The sequence below is a fragment of the Perissodus microlepis genome, chromosome 18 (genome assembly GCF_051167445.1).
Source record: "Perissodus microlepis isolate ML-2025 ecotype Zambia chromosome 18, ASM5116744v1, whole genome shotgun sequence".
NCBI lineage: Eukaryota > Metazoa > Chordata > Actinopteri > Cichliformes > Cichlidae > Perissodus > Perissodus microlepis.
In genome coordinates, this window is record NC_140478.1 from 6186058 (window position 1) to 6205795 (window position 19738).

General features: G+C 40.8%; 1 protein-coding gene across 10 annotated transcripts in view; it reads right to left on the bottom strand.

The window, feature by feature from the left end:
• Positions 1–19738, bottom strand: part of ctnnd2b (catenin (cadherin-associated protein), delta 2b) — a 205812-nt gene that overhangs the window by 89380 nt on the left and 96694 nt on the right. For all 10 annotated transcript variants that reach the window (XM_084911800.1, XM_084911795.1, XM_084911793.1 and 7 more), the window contains 5 exons: positions 11112–11146; positions 9701–9817; positions 2214–2365; positions 1815–1988; positions 230–375 (listed from right to left, as the gene is read on the bottom strand). In XM_084911800.1, the coding sequence (XP_084767926.1) occupies positions 230–375; positions 1815–1988; positions 2214–2365; positions 9701–9817; positions 11112–11146 (624 nt within the window). The remainder of the gene's footprint in view (positions 1–229; positions 376–1814; positions 1989–2213; positions 2366–9700; positions 9818–11111; positions 11147–19738) is intronic.

Consider the following 19738-nt stretch of genomic DNA (forward strand, 5'->3'; position numbering starts at 1 on the left):
ATAGAAGTTCAGTGATGCAGGCTGGTGCTTGTCCATGAAGAGCTCTGAATGTCAGAACCAGAATCTTAAAATGGACTCTGAATTCAATGGGGAGCCAATGCAGCTGTATTAGCAACGGTGCCAGATGTAGTACAAGTACAAGTACTTCGAGGATTTGGTCAGAAGCCTTCGGTTAGTAAAGATATATTCTTCAAATCGATGTATAATTTGTGTATAGTGTCAGACCAACCTGTAGGATTTGGCGAGTCGGCTGGGTGATTGTTTGGGTGAGGACACTCTCTGTAGCGTGGCGTAGCTGGGCATGTCAGCAGAGGCTGATCCCAGCCGCTGCAGCTTGGTAGGAGATCCCACCGCCTGCAGAGGGGAGCTTACGCGCTGCAATGCAAGATTTGTAATTCATTAATTGAGAATGTCACTCACATTAAATATTCATCCTCTCTTCTTATTCCTATCATTACTTCCATAGAGATGAACAACTCCCCCCCCCCCCGGAGCTGGAAAACCAGAGAGCAGAAACTCTAATCCGTGATAACATCCTGATGAAGAGCTCTGGGTTATCAGACCAAACATGAAGTCACGACTGTAAACTTTTACAACCAAATGAACTTGAAATGCAGCCGTGAGCAACGGGCCGCCAAATGAAGTTCCCTCAGAATTGAATTGGTTGAACAAATATTTCCAATGCCTTTCAGGCACAGAGCTAAAGGGACAATTTAAAACACTGTTAATTTGGACGAGCGTGGTCAAGTTGTGATACACCGGAAAAGTGAAGATAAATCAGTTTAAATGTTCAACGGAGTTACAATAAAGAATTATGAAAAATGAACTAATGAGTGAACAGTAGTGTAAATCACCACCTGTTACAGCACGTGTTAGTGTAAGTTTGATGTTTTTTGGTTTTTTCCCTGTGGCAGCCAACAACCAGAAGGCTGCACACTTTCTAATAATCACTGTTAAATGAATAAATAAATCAGAATCATGGGTAATAAATCCTATAGTTAATTAAATTGTTATTTGACTGTTTCCGAAGCAATGAAACAATATTGATAACCTCTAACTATAGTGATGATAGCATATGTATGTATTAATGTCTTTATGCACACGTTCTCTTCCTTAATGGGAATCTGAACAAAGCTTTGCATGGACATCGTCACACATGCAGTGATCATGTAACTACGAATGCAATGTTACGTTCTCACGTGTCACGTTTAACGTAATGACTTTATAGTTACCAAAATTACAGAAATAAAGTCAACTAAACGGGACTTTGTAGTAACAGTTCCTGCATGAATAACAATAATGTATATAAAAGAAAGAGCGGGCTCAGTTTGGATACCTTTGCAACAGACACTGACACCATCCAGTGAATATGTAAGACACATTCTGCTTCACAGGTTTTTCTCCACAAACATGTTGAGCAACATAAGGTCGAATGTTGAATTTGTTCAGTGGTTCTGAGATTTTAACATTTGTTAACAAAAGCTTTTTCTGTCTCTCTTTTGTGGGTTTGTCAGCGGGATGTGTGAAAAATGGACACGTAATTTGGCAGAGATTTGGTGGCCTTTGCCACAACGATTACCCAAACAATGCGTGCTGACTCTGTGTTGAAAACGTGTGAAAATACTACAGCTTGTATCTTTTGAGATCAATGGAAGCAGCTTGAATTTGACTTCAGTATTAGTGCATTAGAAATTATCCAATTGCTACATGAAACCCTTCAATACACTTTGGTTGCAGTGTGTACAGGAGCAGTGGAGAACGCATCAGTCACACAACAACTGAAGCATCATAGTAATACCTTTAGGGATATGTACCTGTGCAGGCAAAGTGGCACACGAGTAATACATGGATGGTCCAGCAGGTGCAGGTCCGCCCTCTGTGGACATGTGGAAAGCGCTGCCAAAGGCCTGCTGGGCAAATGAGTCTCTCTGGGACTGTGAAGGAGAGTCTGTGCCTGCTAACTGGGCAGCTGCACGGCTGGATGTCACCTGAAGATGGGTGGAGGGAAGAAACATAAGACAGATGAGGGGAAGAAGGGGTCACACAGAGAGGGAGAAAGGAAGGGGGAGACAGATGTGAATGAAGATGTAAGAGGACAAGAAAGGAGGGTGAAGAAAAGCGCACAGGTTAGGAGGACATGGGACAGGAGACACGAAGAAGACAGAGGGCTGGAGAAAGGGCATTTGGAGAAGGTAAATCAGAGGAACAAGCACCTGGTTGTAGCTGTGGACTGCTCCTCCGATTTGCCCACTGCGGCCTGGGACTGATTCTCCAAGTGTCAGCCCTTGATTACTATGGTAACCAGCTGCTGCATAGGCATCTTGATTGTTAAGCTGTAAAGCGCTTTGGGACAGGAGTCCTTGTCCTGATGGGAAAAATGAAAAAGAGTCGAATTAATAAGGGTGATGAGCACTGGCCAAGGACGTGGCAAATTTTTTAAGGAGAAAAATCCTGTTCATTAAATTCATTAAAATGATCTTTAAAAAAGAAGAATCTGGGTTAGCAGTCTGAAGAAAGCTAAAATGATTTACAAGAAATTTGTTGACCAGTGTAAAAAGCCACCTTACAAACAGACTTTATTTCTGTCAAGCTGCTTTTATGTAACTGTTTTCAAATGACTGTTACTTTCTACAACAGTCAGTCTTTGTGTAAAGACTTCGTCTGTTCGTGGCCTTGAAGGCATTCTGTAACCTACTTTACATCCCACGTGTTATACAATGTATTTCTTTTTTATGGAAGAAAGACTAAACGTGAATACAACAAGCAGGACTGTGTTGGTCTGTAACAGACCTTGAAATGAAGAATAGAGAAAGGAAGAAGCACACTGAAGGCTGAAATGGGATGAAACAGATTTACTTATCGTCCTGTTTTAAGACATCCACTTGCTTTTTACCCACTATGTTATTCTGGCCTCTCTCCACTCTCTTCCAGTCATGATCCATGACCCTTAAATCTCACTCTATTCCTGACCTCCATTTAAAACACACTCTTTTCCTGCCTCTATCAGTTCCTTTATTGCTCTCGACTACCTGAGTGTCTCTCCCTCTCTCTCTCCATTCCATCTGCCTGTATAATTCAGCAGGGAGAGCGACACAAAAGTGTTAGAATGAGGCCAACAATAAAACTTTCACAAACTCACTCAAGGATGCACTGAAATAATCCATTTTCATTTGCTGTGAAAAAGTAAAACTTGTGGCTTCATAAATAAAAAATGAAGTGTAGTTAGTGAAAAGTTCTTTTTTTATTTTTTAAAAAAGACTGGTAGCTCTCTTAACTACTAGTTGAATATGAAGCTAGTGGTTGGAGTGGGTTAAGGCGGCATTAAGGGAGCATTCACGTGTAAGGACTGTTTCAATATTCGACAGTGGGTGTGGCAGATTTTCAGCAGGGTATTTTTACTGATGCTACTTTTACAGAGATAACCAGTGTGGTGGTGGTCAACAGGTTTGCCTTTCAAAAGGCAATCATCATCTCAACATAAGAATAATAATCATAGCATCAAGGACTCACAAATGTAAGCGCATTCCTGGAAAGGGACTGACGAAGCTGCCGGAATGGGTGTAAGGGGGATGTACAAAGAAGTGGGAAAACTTGAAGGACAAAATATGGTTGCCCCATAGAAAACAAGAAAGGTCCCCATTTTGATAATTAGAGGAAACACGAACCCAGCCTACAGGGACTCACGAGCTAGAATACTCCTCATGTCAGTCGCATGTCTGGAAAAATGGGAGCATTGCATCAGGAATGGAGCCTGGCGTTAAAAAATAATCAAATATAAGATCCCATCTGCTGCAGCCCCTTTATGGAAATTAGGGAGTAGGCAAAAGAAGGCACAGCAGTGCCGTAGCAATAGTCATTTATGGCAAGGACACAACACCTTGATTAGCAATTAGCACGAGCCAAGCTATCTGCCTAACTGCCAACAACAAAGTCAGGAAGGTACTGCACAAGCACCTCCCTCATTCTCTCTGAATAGTTTCATAATGTGATTTGATCGAATAGAAGGATGACTGTGATTTTATTGCTGGCATTGGCTTGTAAAGTTTAGCTAAACTTTTCAGCACAAGCAGAACGATTCAAGTTTGCAAGACATCGCTCACCTCTATTAGTCTATCAGCGCCTGTGTAATTAACAACAGAGTGCTGGTTTTAGTTTTTTTTCCCCTCTTTAAGACCAGCACTTTTCCACAGGTCTTGGTTGATTTTTTAAAGATGCCAAGACAGTTTAATTCTGCAACATTTTGGATATTGAAATGAATTACCTTCACTAAGCACCATTGGGAGTGAATTTTCAAAGCCCAACTACTTCATAAATGCTGCTTTGGGATGCCAGTTTACTGAATGCTGACTTTTACAGGGTCAGAAAACCAGCAGCTCCAAGCTAACTGAAGGTAAGATAATAAAAAATTGCTTAAACGTCAGGCTTAGCTAACCCTCCGCTGGCTGTGTGAACTAACTGGTAAGAGAATGGAAGTTGCTTTCAGTCTTCAGGGAGAAAAAAAATAATAGTGGTTTGACTAGATCCAGCCATCATCAACAACACTAAAACATCATCTCATGACAATGTGCAAAGGATCCACTGTCAACACTCGGGACCCAGACACTACAGAACAATCCCAAATACTGAACTGCAAAATATAATCTTGTGATTGACTAGTGCTTCTTCCCCTCAGCTGTTACAAGGCAAGCTTATACAGGTATTTGGACACTTTTATAAATAGTAAATGCGCTAAATGACCTTTAACCTCATAAGATAATAGTCTAGTCTTAACAGCCTTTGAACTGACACGAAAGCATACATAACAGGTTCTAGATTTACATTTAAAGGGTTGATTCAACCTCTCAAGAGTTTATCCATCATGATTAGAAATAATAAAAAACAAATTTAAGACCTTTTACTTTGTTGTATTTTTTATTAAGGCTCTACAAACACAAAGTAGCATCGCAGTGATAATTAAATCAGTTTTACACATTACCAGTCTTAACACGTCGTTCCACATCATAACAATTTATTTTTTATGACAGCAGCCAATTTGTGAACATCAAAGTTTTAGACCAGTATTTCAAATAATACAAAAATGGAGCAAGTGACGCAAAAAGTCATAATCCTTATTGGCCAAGACATGTTTAGGTGTCTGGAACAACATTTAAAATGCATCTACATGGATGCTATTTTTATGTCTCCATGTTTAATAGGGAATGGCATAGCGAGTCAGAAAGAGAGGCAGGGTTAACTAGCTGACGACTGCGTTAGAGCAGAGTTAAATAGGTTAACAGCAGGTTTACGCTATCTTACAGCCAAAGCATAATGACATTAAATGCTTCACTGCTAATTTTACATGCAGCCTCATTAGGGCTTCTAAAGCGTTTGCAGTCTTGTGATTTGCACATGGACCATTTCATTTCCAGTGTAAACATGCAAACATGCGTAGACTGTGACACATAACACAGACTCACGCGGCACGGAGGCATGAACCATAATCACAAAAGCATCTAGAATGCAGCAAATGAGAATGTTAAGGGAATAATTTGGGAAGAGGAGGGTGGGAGCTGCTTGTACGACAGCCAAAACCCTCCCGTCTCTCTTATTAAAGTGCTGTTTCATTTTTGATGCAACCTTGATTAATTCACTTTGGTGATGATAGCAATAATGTTCCTAATAAACGGCTTTAATTACAGAAATTAAACTTTTTTTAGCCAACAAGGTATTTAAAAAAATGGTGTCCCGTTGTAGCTGCAGCGTTGCATGCATGTATCAGCAGATATACTAGATTACGTTCCCTTTATTCTGGCAAAATAACTGACTGCACCCATGTTTATTAAATTTTTAGCACTCAGTACTCTCAAAGGAGTTCTTGAGCTGTCCTCTGTCAGCAGTGGCTGTTCCTTTAATCTCCGCTTGTGTCACTTTTTTTGCCAGCAGTCTAAGAATCAAACCAAGAACGGCGCACGAGACAAAACCAAGAAACGTTGCTTGTTTGTGATTATTAAAGAAGAGAGAAATCTTAGTGCCGGCGGTCCATAACCACTGCACGAGGCAGATAAGGCCAGCAGCTAACGGCAAAAGGAGTCACTCTGGATAAAAGGGTTGCAAAATAAAGCACGACCAAAGTGAAAAGTCACATTAAAGTACAGAGAATGGCTGCAGGCGGAGTAGCTGGTGATTCTGCATAATTTAAAATGTGATATCAAGCTAAGGGTGCTGGCTGAGTTTACTGGGTCGAGGCCTCAGTGTCCAATATGCTCATCTTCCGAGAGTACACACGTATATGCATACACAGGCTTAAAACACACACGCACACGCAAACACACACACACACACATAGTGAAATGAAGGAATTTGTACTCCAGGCCTGTTTGAGATCAATTCACACACTCTCATGCACACAAGAGTCAAATGTGTGTGTGCACAGCCAGGGGATATTTTCCACAGTTTTTCTTTGCCACTTTAGGTGTGTTTCATATGGCTAGTGGAGCCTTTAAGGAAACAAAGGGCCTCATAAATACATTATTACTCATATGGCACGACACTAAAGGCTCCACTCATTCCGTCTGATGTAAGTGAGTGTGTGTAGGAAAAGATAGGGGTGTATTAGTGTAGTAGCAGGAAAGTAATGGGGTCCTGTAAGAAGGTCTCTGCTTGTACATTTTAATATCTATTCAGAACTGAGTGAACAGACACACGCACACTTGGATCCCTCCTGCCCCCGTGATCTCATGCATGAACACTGAGCACATTTGCATATACCTGCATCTACGGAGTCGTGCACATTCTGACCTCTTTTCTCTTTTCTGTCACGCACGCAGACCCAAAGAGCTTTTCTTCGTGACCAGACTTCTCGATTGACATGTTTTAATATTTCATGAGGTGGTCTATATTTAGATGCCCATAAGAGGCACGTCGAGTCTGCAACACAAATGAAACTGCATGCACGGTCCCAAATAGCTGCTCGCAACACAGCCGCAAACACCAGCATGAAGCAGCGTGAAGACACTCGTTGTACTCTGCTGCTGTGTCACATTAATCTGCTCAGCAGCTCGAGTAAAAGGCATGGATTCTGCTGCTGCAGTGGGCATGGGTTACAGGTGTGTGTGTGGGCGTATGTAAACATCTCTTCATTTGTCATATAGGTATTATATTTCCTATGCATGCATGTGCTTGGCTGTGTGCTAAGTAGTGTGTACTTTTAACTAAACAAGACAAAATAAACATGTAAGTGCAACCGGCAAACAGCCCTCATAGGTGTGGTTAGTTTAGTTTTACGAGTGAGTTAAAAAAGCTGTTCTGGTTTTCTAAACAAGGGCAGAATCAGTTCGTTTCAATATCAAGAGCAAAAACACAACAGGCTTTTTTTCAACGTTAAATATTGGAGCAGCTAGCAGTAAATCACACGTCACAAACCTTGGTAAATCAGTTTACGCGCTTGATTTAAATATTCTCCTCGCTATCTTTTGTACCTTAAAAAACAAGCTCCCAGAAATACATATGCAAAAGGGTCAGTCACAAAAATCTCTGAGTTCCCACCTCTTAAATTCAATCTTTTCATTGCGCTCTATCATAGCGCAACACGCTAGTAAATTTGGTGCATTTAAAATCATGCTAATAAACTGTATTTTCTTAACACAAGCAAACAATTATTTGCCACGATCAGAGTAATTTCCCACATAATTGGTGATTGATTTCAGAGAGTTACCATTTCTAGACAGCAACTCTAAATCAATCGCAGCTTTTATCATCAGAGCTAGCTAGCAAGTTGAGCTAACATTGAATGAGTTGGCTTAAAGTCTCCGCCTGAAAAAAAAAATACAATAAAATAATTATGATAGAGGTATCAAGGCTAGCTATGCAGCTTGCATATTAAAGACATGGACAATGTCAGTATATACATTCTAAGACTGACATTAAGAATGATTTCCCAGATATACTCAATTCTTTTCAATTCAGTTAGCCGATAACATCCATTAGCATCTATGCAAGTTTCTTAACAGGATTCATATACTACACACTAGATGCGCTAGTAATGATATGTGTGTGTGTGTGTGTGTGTTACTAATGTAACTAGCTAAGTCATGACATATTATTTCCTTTGAAAGTAATCCTAGTAAGAATGTGTTATTCCATTTATAGCAAAACATCATCAGTCTACAATTGTGTCAGTTGTTTTTCTTTACTGATCAAGACAGCTGGATTTTACAGTGAGAGGCGGAAGCGTATGAATACTTATAGAAGCCATTTTAAATTGTTGAAAAACCCAAATGTTTCATGTTGTAAACATTCACACTCATCCCATGCTTAGATTATTCAGTAAACTATAAACTAATTGTTCAGATATGTCGTTAGAACAGAAAAAGACAACATTTGTCCCGTTTTCCTAACACTAACACACCAATATGAGTTCATTAATGCTGTATGTTTGACTACATCATTGCTTCTGTTGTTCCTCTACTCACCCTCTTGTTGTCCGCACTGCCTTTATCCTGTCTGTGGCTGACCTGCCATTCACTCTCTCTCTCTTTTGATTAGCCAGTGAGTGACAGGTTGCATAACTGATATTTTACATTTGAAAAATTACCATTCCTGTTTGTGTTGTGTCGCATCCGTCTGTGAATGTTAATGCACGATACTGTGCATGCACACCTCTACAACTTTTCTGTGTTTTCATTCAGCGCTCAGTGTGTGGATATATGTAGCTTAATGTGTCTGTGCTGTTTAGCTGCATGTTGGTGTGTGTGCCTCACCTCTCTGTACTGTGAACAGCAGGCCAGCTGACACCTCAGCAAGGATGGATTAGCATATCAAACTACTGGCAACACTGCATGTCTCCTGACAGCTACCGCTCTCGCATGGGGTAGAATATAGAGTAACTCCCCAGTAGCATCCCTGGGACCAAGTATAGAAGGTTGAGAGCGGTTTCACTGAGTGCTCTGACAAACTACTTTAAACTTCACATTAAAAGCAGCGCAACCTCTTCTTCTAGCAATTGTTTCTAAGTTATCAAGGAACTTAGCAGATAAAGAGACAAATAAGTCCTTCTATGGACCAAATCAGAGCTAAGAAGAGAATAAATAGAAGTAGCAACTTAAATCCAGTCTTAAAATGAATCTGTTTTCACTTTAACTGCCAATGTTATTCAACTTCTTAATGTTCAAAGGCTAAAAGGTTATATGGGTCATACAAGAACAGAAAGGCAACTTGTCATCAACAAAAAATTCAATGAAAGCTGCATTCATCTTTGGCACACTAACATACTATTGCAACAGATTCTGTGGATTAAAACTTTTATGTTTGAAAGGAGCCGTATTTTGACCGCAGCAGTCACAGTAATGAAAGAAAACATGTTTTGCATTTAGGTGAGGAGACACTAATCAGCCTGAGTACAGATCATCATGTAACAGGCTTCATTAAAAAGGTTGCTGTTAATTCAAAGGAGGACTAAACATACTGCTGCACTGCCATGCTTCCTCACTAGTGGAGGAGGCTGTTTTTGTGAAGCGCACTTTCTTTGTGAACTCAAACACATTCAACAGGTTAATCAACCAAAACCTGGAGACTACGGCTCTCTGGGAATAACCATTCTCGCTGGTTTTGATTAGATTGTACCTTTCCTCTTCCAAGATATGCTTCTTTTGCCGTCTCCTGAAAGAAAAAGGAGGAAGAATCGTTTCTCGTTCTACTCTCATCATCACAACATTGATCTTACTGTCTCCTGTAGAAGTGTCCTGTGAGTCCAAGATGCCCGATTCCTGGAGCGATCGGATGCAGGAGTCCACCAGCTCTAGGCCTGTTGTCAGCTCCTCCTCTATGTCCTTCTGTCCATCTACACGTGCAGGAAGAACAGGAGACAAACATGAGCAGAAATTCACACACTTACACATCATGTGACTACACTATTTCTTACAGTTAGCAAATGAAGAGCCACATGCAGACTCTCAATGACTCTCATTGTCTCTGCTTTCTGTCTATTGTGTTTGTAACCTTTCATTTTCAACTCATCCTTTAACCAGAAACCCACCTTTGAATATAAGCAACTGGATCTTAGACTATAACACAATTCTAGACAAGTTTCAACAAAAAAATATTCAAAATCATTGTCATTTAACTGCAGATTAGTTACCCAAGAAGTGGCTTTACACAGTGACACAGAGCAGCATGCAATGGCGATCAATGGGCCAAGGGTAAAGGCCTAACTGATAATCCAGCAACAAATCTTGAGGTCCACCTTGTACTTAGATACCAGCCGTTTGTCTGTCAGAAAGAGGCTGATAACATGCCCAGTGTTTTCAAGTTAAAGTGGGCTGCCAAGGGGGATAAAAGCTTACAAATGAGTCTTAGGAGCAGCATTAATCTCTTATCAAGACAGAAGAGAAACGGTAATAGTAGAGGACTTAGTCAGTGGATTTAGGAGGCAGATTTTATTGACTTAAACTGACACAATTCTAGACTGATGATGTTGATGCTGTTGGTGAAGCATTTCCAGGGCTGTCTGAAGCATTCCACTAGAATTACTCTTACCCTCACTAACAAAAGCTAAAAGTCATTTTTAAATCTGCCCCCCCCGCATAGCGGGATGGATAAAGACCGCGGCAGACATTGAAAACTTTCACTGTGGAGGGTTTAAACCACAAAACCTCCGCGCTTCCTATACAACTCAGCGTGACTGACAATGAGGCAGAGAGAGGGAGACCTAAGTGTCACGCATGGGAGGTATTTCTTCAGCTAATAAATGCCGTCAAAGAAGTTGTCAAGCCTGGAGAAGTGTCTTAATTTGACTTTCAAATTGCCTAAAAGCTCATTGATTCTCATTGTCCTTTATGGAAAGCACATCCCATCTGGCACCCTGAACAGGTTAAACTAAATACTCAGAATTATTTGCAAATGCTGCTTTACTCAGTTGTCAGATGGTTTGAGGTGTGGTGAGAGAATCTCACCCTTTTATTGTTAACTAACCTTTATTGGGGTGGTTTAAGACCACCGCAGTACTTTCTAAAGAACTACATCAATATATATAATATATTGGGCTGGGACGAGATTACAGTGGATAACAATGCAATAAGCACAACCAGCAAAGCACAGTGCTACAGTACAAACAGTGAATAAGACAGTCACATTACCTTGGTTATTCCAGCGAAACTTCTCATCTGCTGAACTGCAAGAGACAAACGAGAGAAAGAAAAAAAAGTGTTAATCTACTGTGAAATGCTGTTCTTTGGTGGAGCACCATCGGGATACTTTTAGATTGACGGTAGTCCATTAAGCCACACATGCCTTAAACTGCGTTTCCCATCCATGTCCACTGCGTAGGTTTGCGATAAAAACGGGAATACCACACAAAATGCTGCTTTCTACTGTTTGAACTCTTATTTTTTCGCTGAAGGATGAAAACATACAGACTGCAGATTCTTCAGTACCTTGGGAACAGAGACCCTTCTCAAAACCAATAACATACACTCCAAAATGCCTTATTATCAAAGTGAAAACAAGGTTGCTTTTGAATTTCTCTTTTTGTGAACTTGTTTGGGGTATTTGTTTATCCCTCTACAGTGTTATCTTGTCATGGGAATGATTTCAGAAGGGTAAGCACAAAGGGATTGGAGATAAGAAATATTACTAAAAGGGTGGTGAGAAAACATCAGTTCAAATAGGACTAGAGAAGTCTGCCTGTTTTTCTGCACCAGTGAAACACAATAATAAAAAAATATAAGATTCCATACACATCTGCACTGATTCGGTACGCAGTAGTGCCGACAGATAAAGCACGGAGTACCGATGCTGCTCACAAGTGTCGGCGTTGCTCCTGAAATTCCCTGTGCATTTACTGTGTTTACAGACCGTCTTCAGCTTTGTCTTGGCAGCCAATAACGTATCTTGACACAGACTCCCATTTAGTGTTGCAACACAGCCATAATGTTACATATAACAAACAATGCTGACAGGCCTACGCATTTCTGTTTCAGTTGTCATACAACTGCGTGGTTATAAGTCTCACGCAAACTCATTTCCTCTTCTCTCCTGTTATTTCCCCTCTCGTTCTGTCCTACCAGGTAGCAGAGAAGTAATATTTGCTCCTTGAATTTCATTACATAGCATGTACACAAGCATGTCAGCTCCTTTTACGCACTTAATTTGTTGATTTGTTTGCTAGTTCATTCAGGATATTTGATGGCTATGTAAAGGCGGTTCTGCCTGTGATTTTGTGTGGATTGGCACCCTGAAACAAACATATGAGAAACTATATTGCTGTTTTTAGTGTTTACTTACAGTGGTATTCTTGTTGTGACACACACACACACACACACACACACACACACACACAGTAATTCTATACAGCTTTCGACTGTAGCAACGTCCAATAAATCTTTGAAGACTCCTCTTGTATATTCTCTCTGTAACTCCCCAACCAGTGATATTTGTCAGAAGACATTAAACACCAGAGCACGTAAATTCCTATTAATCTTACAAATTCAGAAAACCTCCATTGTACTATGATCGCCAAGATGTTCAGTGTAAATCAATATCAACAAGATTTAAACCTTTGTAATCCACACACACTAAATAACCCTTGTGTTTGTGTCAATACGTGACATAGCACCAAAATAATAACATTCACCCGTGTAAGTAGGCTACAGGCTCAGTAGAGCAAACAAGTGGAGTGAGCACGTTAGCATATGCTACTTCCGGTGCGGAAACTCCTGTGGGGAGCTTTGTTTCCGGTGTCCTATTCGCGCCTGGTTTACGGTCCAAAACAAGTTAAGCAAATGAATGAATCAAGCGGCGATTTACATTTCTATAGATGTCTTGGGCATTTACCCAATATATCTATAAATGATGTTCATCGACTTGTCGATATTTTTCCCCCGCGCCTCAGAGCAAAAGAGAAAAGGGATTCAAATGTTATATTTCTCAGCTGTCCCTCGTTTATCGCGGGTGTTATGTTCTAAAAATAACCAGTGATAGGTGAAATCAAGTAGCCAATTTTATTTTTTGACGGTGCAAAACGTTTCGTGGACATACAGTACTGCAGTCACACTGCTAGCGATCGATGCAGCGATTCTGTACTGTACAGGAGAGACGTCACGGAGGAGATCGTCTGCAGCGATCAGGACGCAGGACACAATGTGACGTAAAAAAAGCATGCAAACTTGCACTAAAAAATCCGCGAAACAGCGAGGTGAAAGGTGAACCGCGTTATAGCGAGGGACCGCTGTAATTTTGAAGGTAAGTCACAACATACCCTTCGTAAATACTAATGTATAGAAACCGTTACCAGCAATCATTCATTTTTTGTGTGGCTTTTTTCACGGTTTGTTAACATGCTGTGTAGGTGTGTACTTGACTAGCTGATATCGACATAACGGGAAACATCTGGTTTGACTATTCTTCACCTGTAGTTTGAATGCTGAACATTTGCCTGTTTAAATCATAAGACCAGTCATTATACAGAGATGTGCTTCTGAATGTGGACGATGTGTCTTCTGCTGCAGTAATGCAGTTCTGCTTGTGTTGAGTGATGTAAACAACTGATCGATCTAAACGCTTTAAACGTCAAAATTGATCATTAGATTTTTTTATGACACAACAGCGGTGAGTGTTCCCACCTTCTGCTCTTTGTAACTTAACGCAATCTTTCCGTTTTCGAGTTTTGGACATGATTTTGGAGGATATCTTCGCAGTAGCGATTGACCGCAAAGTAAAGCTACCGGAAATGCACAACCCCACATCCGGTCTCAAACCAGGAAGTTAGCATTGTCTCGTGCACATAGTCAATTAAGTACAGTGTTACTGTTTTATTACTCTGAGTAAAAGTATCATTTCCAAGTTGTTTTTCCTGCTCAAGGGTTAAAGGCTCTTGGTAATTCCGATTTCCTGTATTCTCCTTTGAGGCCTGTTTGCTGAAACGAGCTTGAGGGCTTCAAGTTCTACTTTTGGAAAAGTTCCTTATCCACCTCAATTCCTGGATGACCAACCACCTGTTGATAAGACTGACATTCCCAAAGGTTACTCTGTGCCTCTGAGCCTGAAAATTAAAATTACTATGATCTCCTTCTTTCAGCTGCTCCCTTTAGGGTACTCCATAGTGGATCATCTGCCTCTAATCCTAACTCTAGTATTCAAACCCTCTACATGAGCTCTCTCACTACATGCACAAAGCTTCTCTGTGGTCTCTCTTTGGCGCCTGCCTGGCAGCTCCATATTCCACATCCTTTGTCCAGTACATCCCCTGTCCCTCCAGTGCACACGCCCAAGTATGTCAGATTTGCCTCACTAACCAAACTACTCAACCTTAGTTGTCCATTTGATATACTCATTTCTAAACCTGCCCTTCCTAATTACTTCTAACAAGGAAGGTAAAACGATAAAATAATGACACTATAATATAGTGTACACTAACCATATGTAAAAACATACAAAGAGATATGACTTTTCACAATTTTTTCTTATGAATATGGACTTTCATGTCTTTGTGGTGAAGTTAGAAGCAGTAAGTGACTAATTTAGCTCAAAGGCTGGAAGGAGCCTAAAACAGTTGCCCACTGGCCTCAGCTAATTGCTCAGCAAATAATCTGCTGGGTTTAGTTTTCTTGTTAGCATACAGAATTCAAAGCGGTATCAATCTCCCCATCAAACCTCATACCCTTATAGCCACAGTGTACCCATGAGAATATGGGATAACACACGCCTTCACAAGCTCAGATCATTTCAACCAGGTTTGTTGAGCATGACACTGAGCTCACTGTACTCAGATGGCCTCCACAGTCACCACATTTCAATACAAGAGCACCTTTGGGACGTGGTGAAATGAGAGAGTTCCATCACAGATGTGCAGCTGACTAATCTGCAGTAACTGGGTGACGCTGTTGAAGCTCATGAAGAGTTAAAGGTGCATGTTCTTACTCACTTCTGCTCATTGAGCTGGGAACCCGAATGGTGTTAACACTGAAAGGGCACGTTTGAACCCAAACCATGACCTATTCGTCTTGTGGTGGCTACACCTAACCAGTGAATGAAAACTGAATTTAAAAGTGAAAATGTCAGATAAAACTAATTAAAAACAGAGGATGGTTCCACTTGGTAGCTGAACCTTAGATAACAGTGTTGTAGATTATGTTTAAATAGCGCTTGTAGAGCTTTTACATTACATTGTATTTTATTGGCGAGACAATACTTTTACTTCAAACCGTAATTGGGAATACAGTCTAGCTGCATGGGAACGTAATTTTTAGGAGACAGGCTGGTATTAAATCTTCCCATTGATTACCTGCATTTTCTGTGGGTGTATGTGGTGTATGACGGATTGCGAGAGGGAGCCAAGCGGTATATGTTAATGGGGCCTTTTGTCAGCATAGCAGACTCCTCATCCATCAGACGTTATTATCCCAAAAAAACACAGCCATGCACTTGCACAAACACTCCTCCACAGACACAAGTCTTGGAAGCACGCAAAGCACACAAATGCATTACACAAAGCAGGGAAGCAGAGAGAGACTAAAGCCCCATGTCTGGGAGGATGGAGTGTGTTTATATCAGACAAACACCTTTGACGGGGCAGGATGATGAGGATTATTATGACCGGTCTGGGCTCCAACAGGCAGTACTGATGACACAGACTGAGTCAATGTTTTCTTAAGAGTAGAGCAGGCTGGTCCTCACATACTTTTCCTACATTTGTTGGTGTCAAAATGATGCCTCACTGCTCTTAAATATGCCTGAGTGGAGATGAATGTGTGTTATTTACCAATGGCCAAGATGTGATGCAAGTAAAAGTCAATGCAAGCTGAGCGCTCATGTAGACACCTTGCTGGAAACTGAGGGAAGAGGCCAAGTGGTGTTAGCTTCAAGTGATTATATCAACACGGGGCTGAAGCTGGAATATAAAATAGTCCAGAGGGTGTTGGATTTTTGTCAGAATTGGGTGAAATGTAGAACTTTATTCTTCATTATCAGGACAGGAGCAGAGATAAGTAATGAGTTAAACGAAGGAATCGGAATCAAAGCTCACTCTTGGAGTACAATATGCACAATGAGACTAGCATCTAAAAATCCTTAATCTAACACACAATCATGAATCAGGGTCGAAATGTGATTGTAAATAACTCACGTCCACACATTAAGGCTTTTCAGCATATACTTTATTCACTCGGTTGCTGTTTCAACACTACTTGGCTTTAGCTTTGCGGCTCCCAGCCACACACACCAACAACAACCCAATCTCAGGACCCAGTACAGATTTTAAAGCCGGCTAGGCGTGATTCATTTATTCATTTGACTAGGCCATTGCAGCATTTATATTTCAGCCATTCTGTTCCATTAGATTTGCTGGCTACTTGAGATCATAGTGCTGTTACATGACTCAATTTCAGCTGTCAGACAAATGGACTCACATTTGACTCTAGAATACTTTGGTATACAGAGAAGTTCATGGCTGACTCAATGACTGCAGGGCGCCCAGTTCATTTGGCTGATAAAAAAGCCCAAATCATCACTCCTCCAGCACCGTGCTGACAGTTTGTAGAGGCGTTTGTGCTGCGTTTATGCTTTGTTTTTCCTAAACAGGAAGTTGTGCATGAGGGCTAAACATCTTCAGTTTGGTCTCATCTGTGCAAAGGACATTGTTGGATATATAAGTCTTGTGGTTTGATTGATGCAGATTTGCAAATATTATCCATGCTGCCATGTTCTTTGTAGAGAGAAGAGGCTTCCTCTCGGAAATAACTCCAAACAAGCCATACCTGTTCAGTCTTTTTCTAATTGTAACATCACGAAATGTAACATTTAACATGGTAAATGAGTCTAGATGTACCATTACCATAACCTGAATATACCAGACCAGACAAATGGCAAAACATCTGCTTTTATAGAAGTAACCACACGTGTCGATGACCAGTTAATCAGCTGCTTTTGATTATCAGTACCTGGCTGCTACTTAGCCTTTTAATTCCCGTGGAAACAGTGAGGGTGTATTTAGTGTTTCACAGGAATGTGAAAGACAGCTTTCCTGTGATTTTTTTTCTTCACATGACTGTAAATGCTAACATCACAGTGACATTGTTAAGATGTTGATGTGTGACTATAACAGCCCCCTGGAAATTTGCCTGTGGTGTGATTTTAATGGAAAATGACATGGTGCACCTGAGCTGCAACTATCCTTCATCTCTCCCTCTGCAGTTCTTTCTGCTGCTTGCCACCAGCTATATCTAGCCAGTGTTCACTACCTGAAACAGTTCATGTGCCTTCTGGCCCAGGAAACAGAGAGAACTGGTGCATGTTTCCCATTGAATCTCTATTGTGCATCAATGAAATTTGACAGTATAATTAGTGGAGCAAAAGAGGACTAATTGACAGCGTGATCATCTTACCTGCTGCGGGTCATGTCACTGCATAGTACTTCATCAGTGCTAATGATACAGTGCGTGTGTGCATGTGTGAGTGTGGCTCGTTTTGTGTTACATACAGAGCTTAAATACTACAAACTTAAACATTAGCCTTAGATATATATATACTGTGGGTGTAGAACAAGCACAAGACTATACATGTCAATGAAAAAGCAACAATTTTACTGCGTGAGCACAAAACACAATGATATTACAGAATCTGACATGAAATGATCTGAAGTTAAGGACAATGTTGTTTACTGCTAAAGTGCTCAGCTACAATACCGGATTATCTCAAAATTCCCCCCAGGCTATTTTTAGAAGCAAGAACAACTGACCTTGTAAAATTAGGATTATAACATGAGACAAACCTCCCCTCTAGTGTGAAAGTTAAATGCAGAGACGCTCCATTCTCATTCCCAACAAGCTTGGCTAAAACCTGACTGGAAAGATCGGATACACTAATTAGTTAGAAGTAATTACCAGGCCATTTATTTCCAAAACCAGGACAAATACACACTGTTACCTGTCGAGTTAATACTTACTGAGTATATTGTGGATAGCTCCAACAAGCCACATAAAGGGGACAACATCTCGAGAGACTCTTGCTACTTTAGACCAGAGACAACAGACTACTTTTTATACTGCCTGTCTTTCAAAAGGTCATGGATTTACTCCTTATTTTCTTAAAATGCAACTTAACAAACTCAATTTTAAGCCTGTGAATGTTTACCTTTTGGAAAACTGTTTTAAGGGTGTCAGGTAGATTACTAGAACAGAGTTTTGGACCAGTGAGGCCAGTGCCCGAGTAATCATTGCTACCTCATAACTAGTGGGCTAGGTAGGACTTGAAAAGCACCATATCTGTAATGCAACAACCCAACTGGCAGGCAGCACGGTGGCACGGTGGAGGCAGCAAGGTGGCACGGTGGTTAGCACTGTTGCCGCACAGCAAGAAGGTCCTGAGTTCAATTCCACCATCAGGCCGGGGTCTCTCTGTGTGGAGTTTGCATGTTCTCCCCGTGTTTGCGTGGGTTCCCTCCGGGTACTCCGGCTTCCTCCCACCGTCCAAAGACATGCAGCTTGTGGGGATAGGTTAATTGGATAATCCAAATTGTCACTAGGTGTGAATGTGCGAATGAATGTGAGTGCGAATGGTTGTCTGTCCCTGTGTGTTGGCCCTGCGACAGACTGGTGACCTGTCCAGGGTGTACCCCGCCTCTCGCCCTATGACAGCTGGGATAGGCTCCAGCGCCCCCTGCGACCCTGAAAAGGATAAGCGGAAGCGAATGGATGGGATGGAACAACCCAACTGCTGTTTAAACCATTTGTTTATGGGGGACAGCCAATTAGAAGAAAGTTGGCTTAAAGTAAAGGTGGCCTTACAAGAAGAGAAGCTAAAACTTTGTGGAAAAAATACAAATATTGATCTGGAAATAAGCAAAAATTCTTTAAGAATTCTAAATGTACTCATGTGAAGTAAGAGATGAGATGTTGAGGGTTCACATTATACTGTATGGAAGCATATTAACAATGCATTCTTCAAAACCAGTACAAAACCACCATAAAATGTCTGAATTTTGAAGGGTTGTAGAAGTTCTAGTTAACTTTAGTCTATTAGGCTGTATTCCACAGTACCTGTCACAGCTGCTGCAATTTTAGGCCTATAATTCAAATCTTACAATAAGTGGGAACGTAGGCCCGTGTGTGTCAAAATAAGAGGACAATTTGAGCTATAATTCAAATCAAGCAAATAGCAAGTTAGGTAAAAGCTCTCTATTCCAACACTTGAGCCTAGCTATGACAATTTTAGTTAAAAGCCCCACTTGGAACTTTCGCTTGGATGAAAGAACAGATGGGAAGTGTAACACTCTGTCATTTTGTAATTTTAAATAATGATCAACTCTCGTTGTACAATGTGACCTGATATTTTCAGATGCTTTAAAAGGATGCATTTTGGCTATTTGGGTCTAAAAAACAACAGGTAATGTCATAAATCCACTGCTCTCTAACCATCTAATCTCTCTGACTGACTGGACTGCTGCATTAAGAAAGAACAGAGGACGACTGAGAGAAGCAATATGATACACAAACAGCGAGAGAAAACATGAAAGAGATACACAGAGAGGCAGAAGATGAAGGGTGTAATATAATGCAATACAAAGATCTGAAGAGGAAAGACAGAAGATGATGGACACAGGCAGAGAAAGAGGAGAGAGCTCTGTTAAATCCAATGAGAGGGGCTTAAAAGAGCGAATGCCAAGATAGCAATGAAAATCCCATCATTTTATCCACCCAATAAACACATTCTAAACCCTGTCCATATAATCCATCTATTTCCATGCGTTCCATATTATCTGTTATCTGTG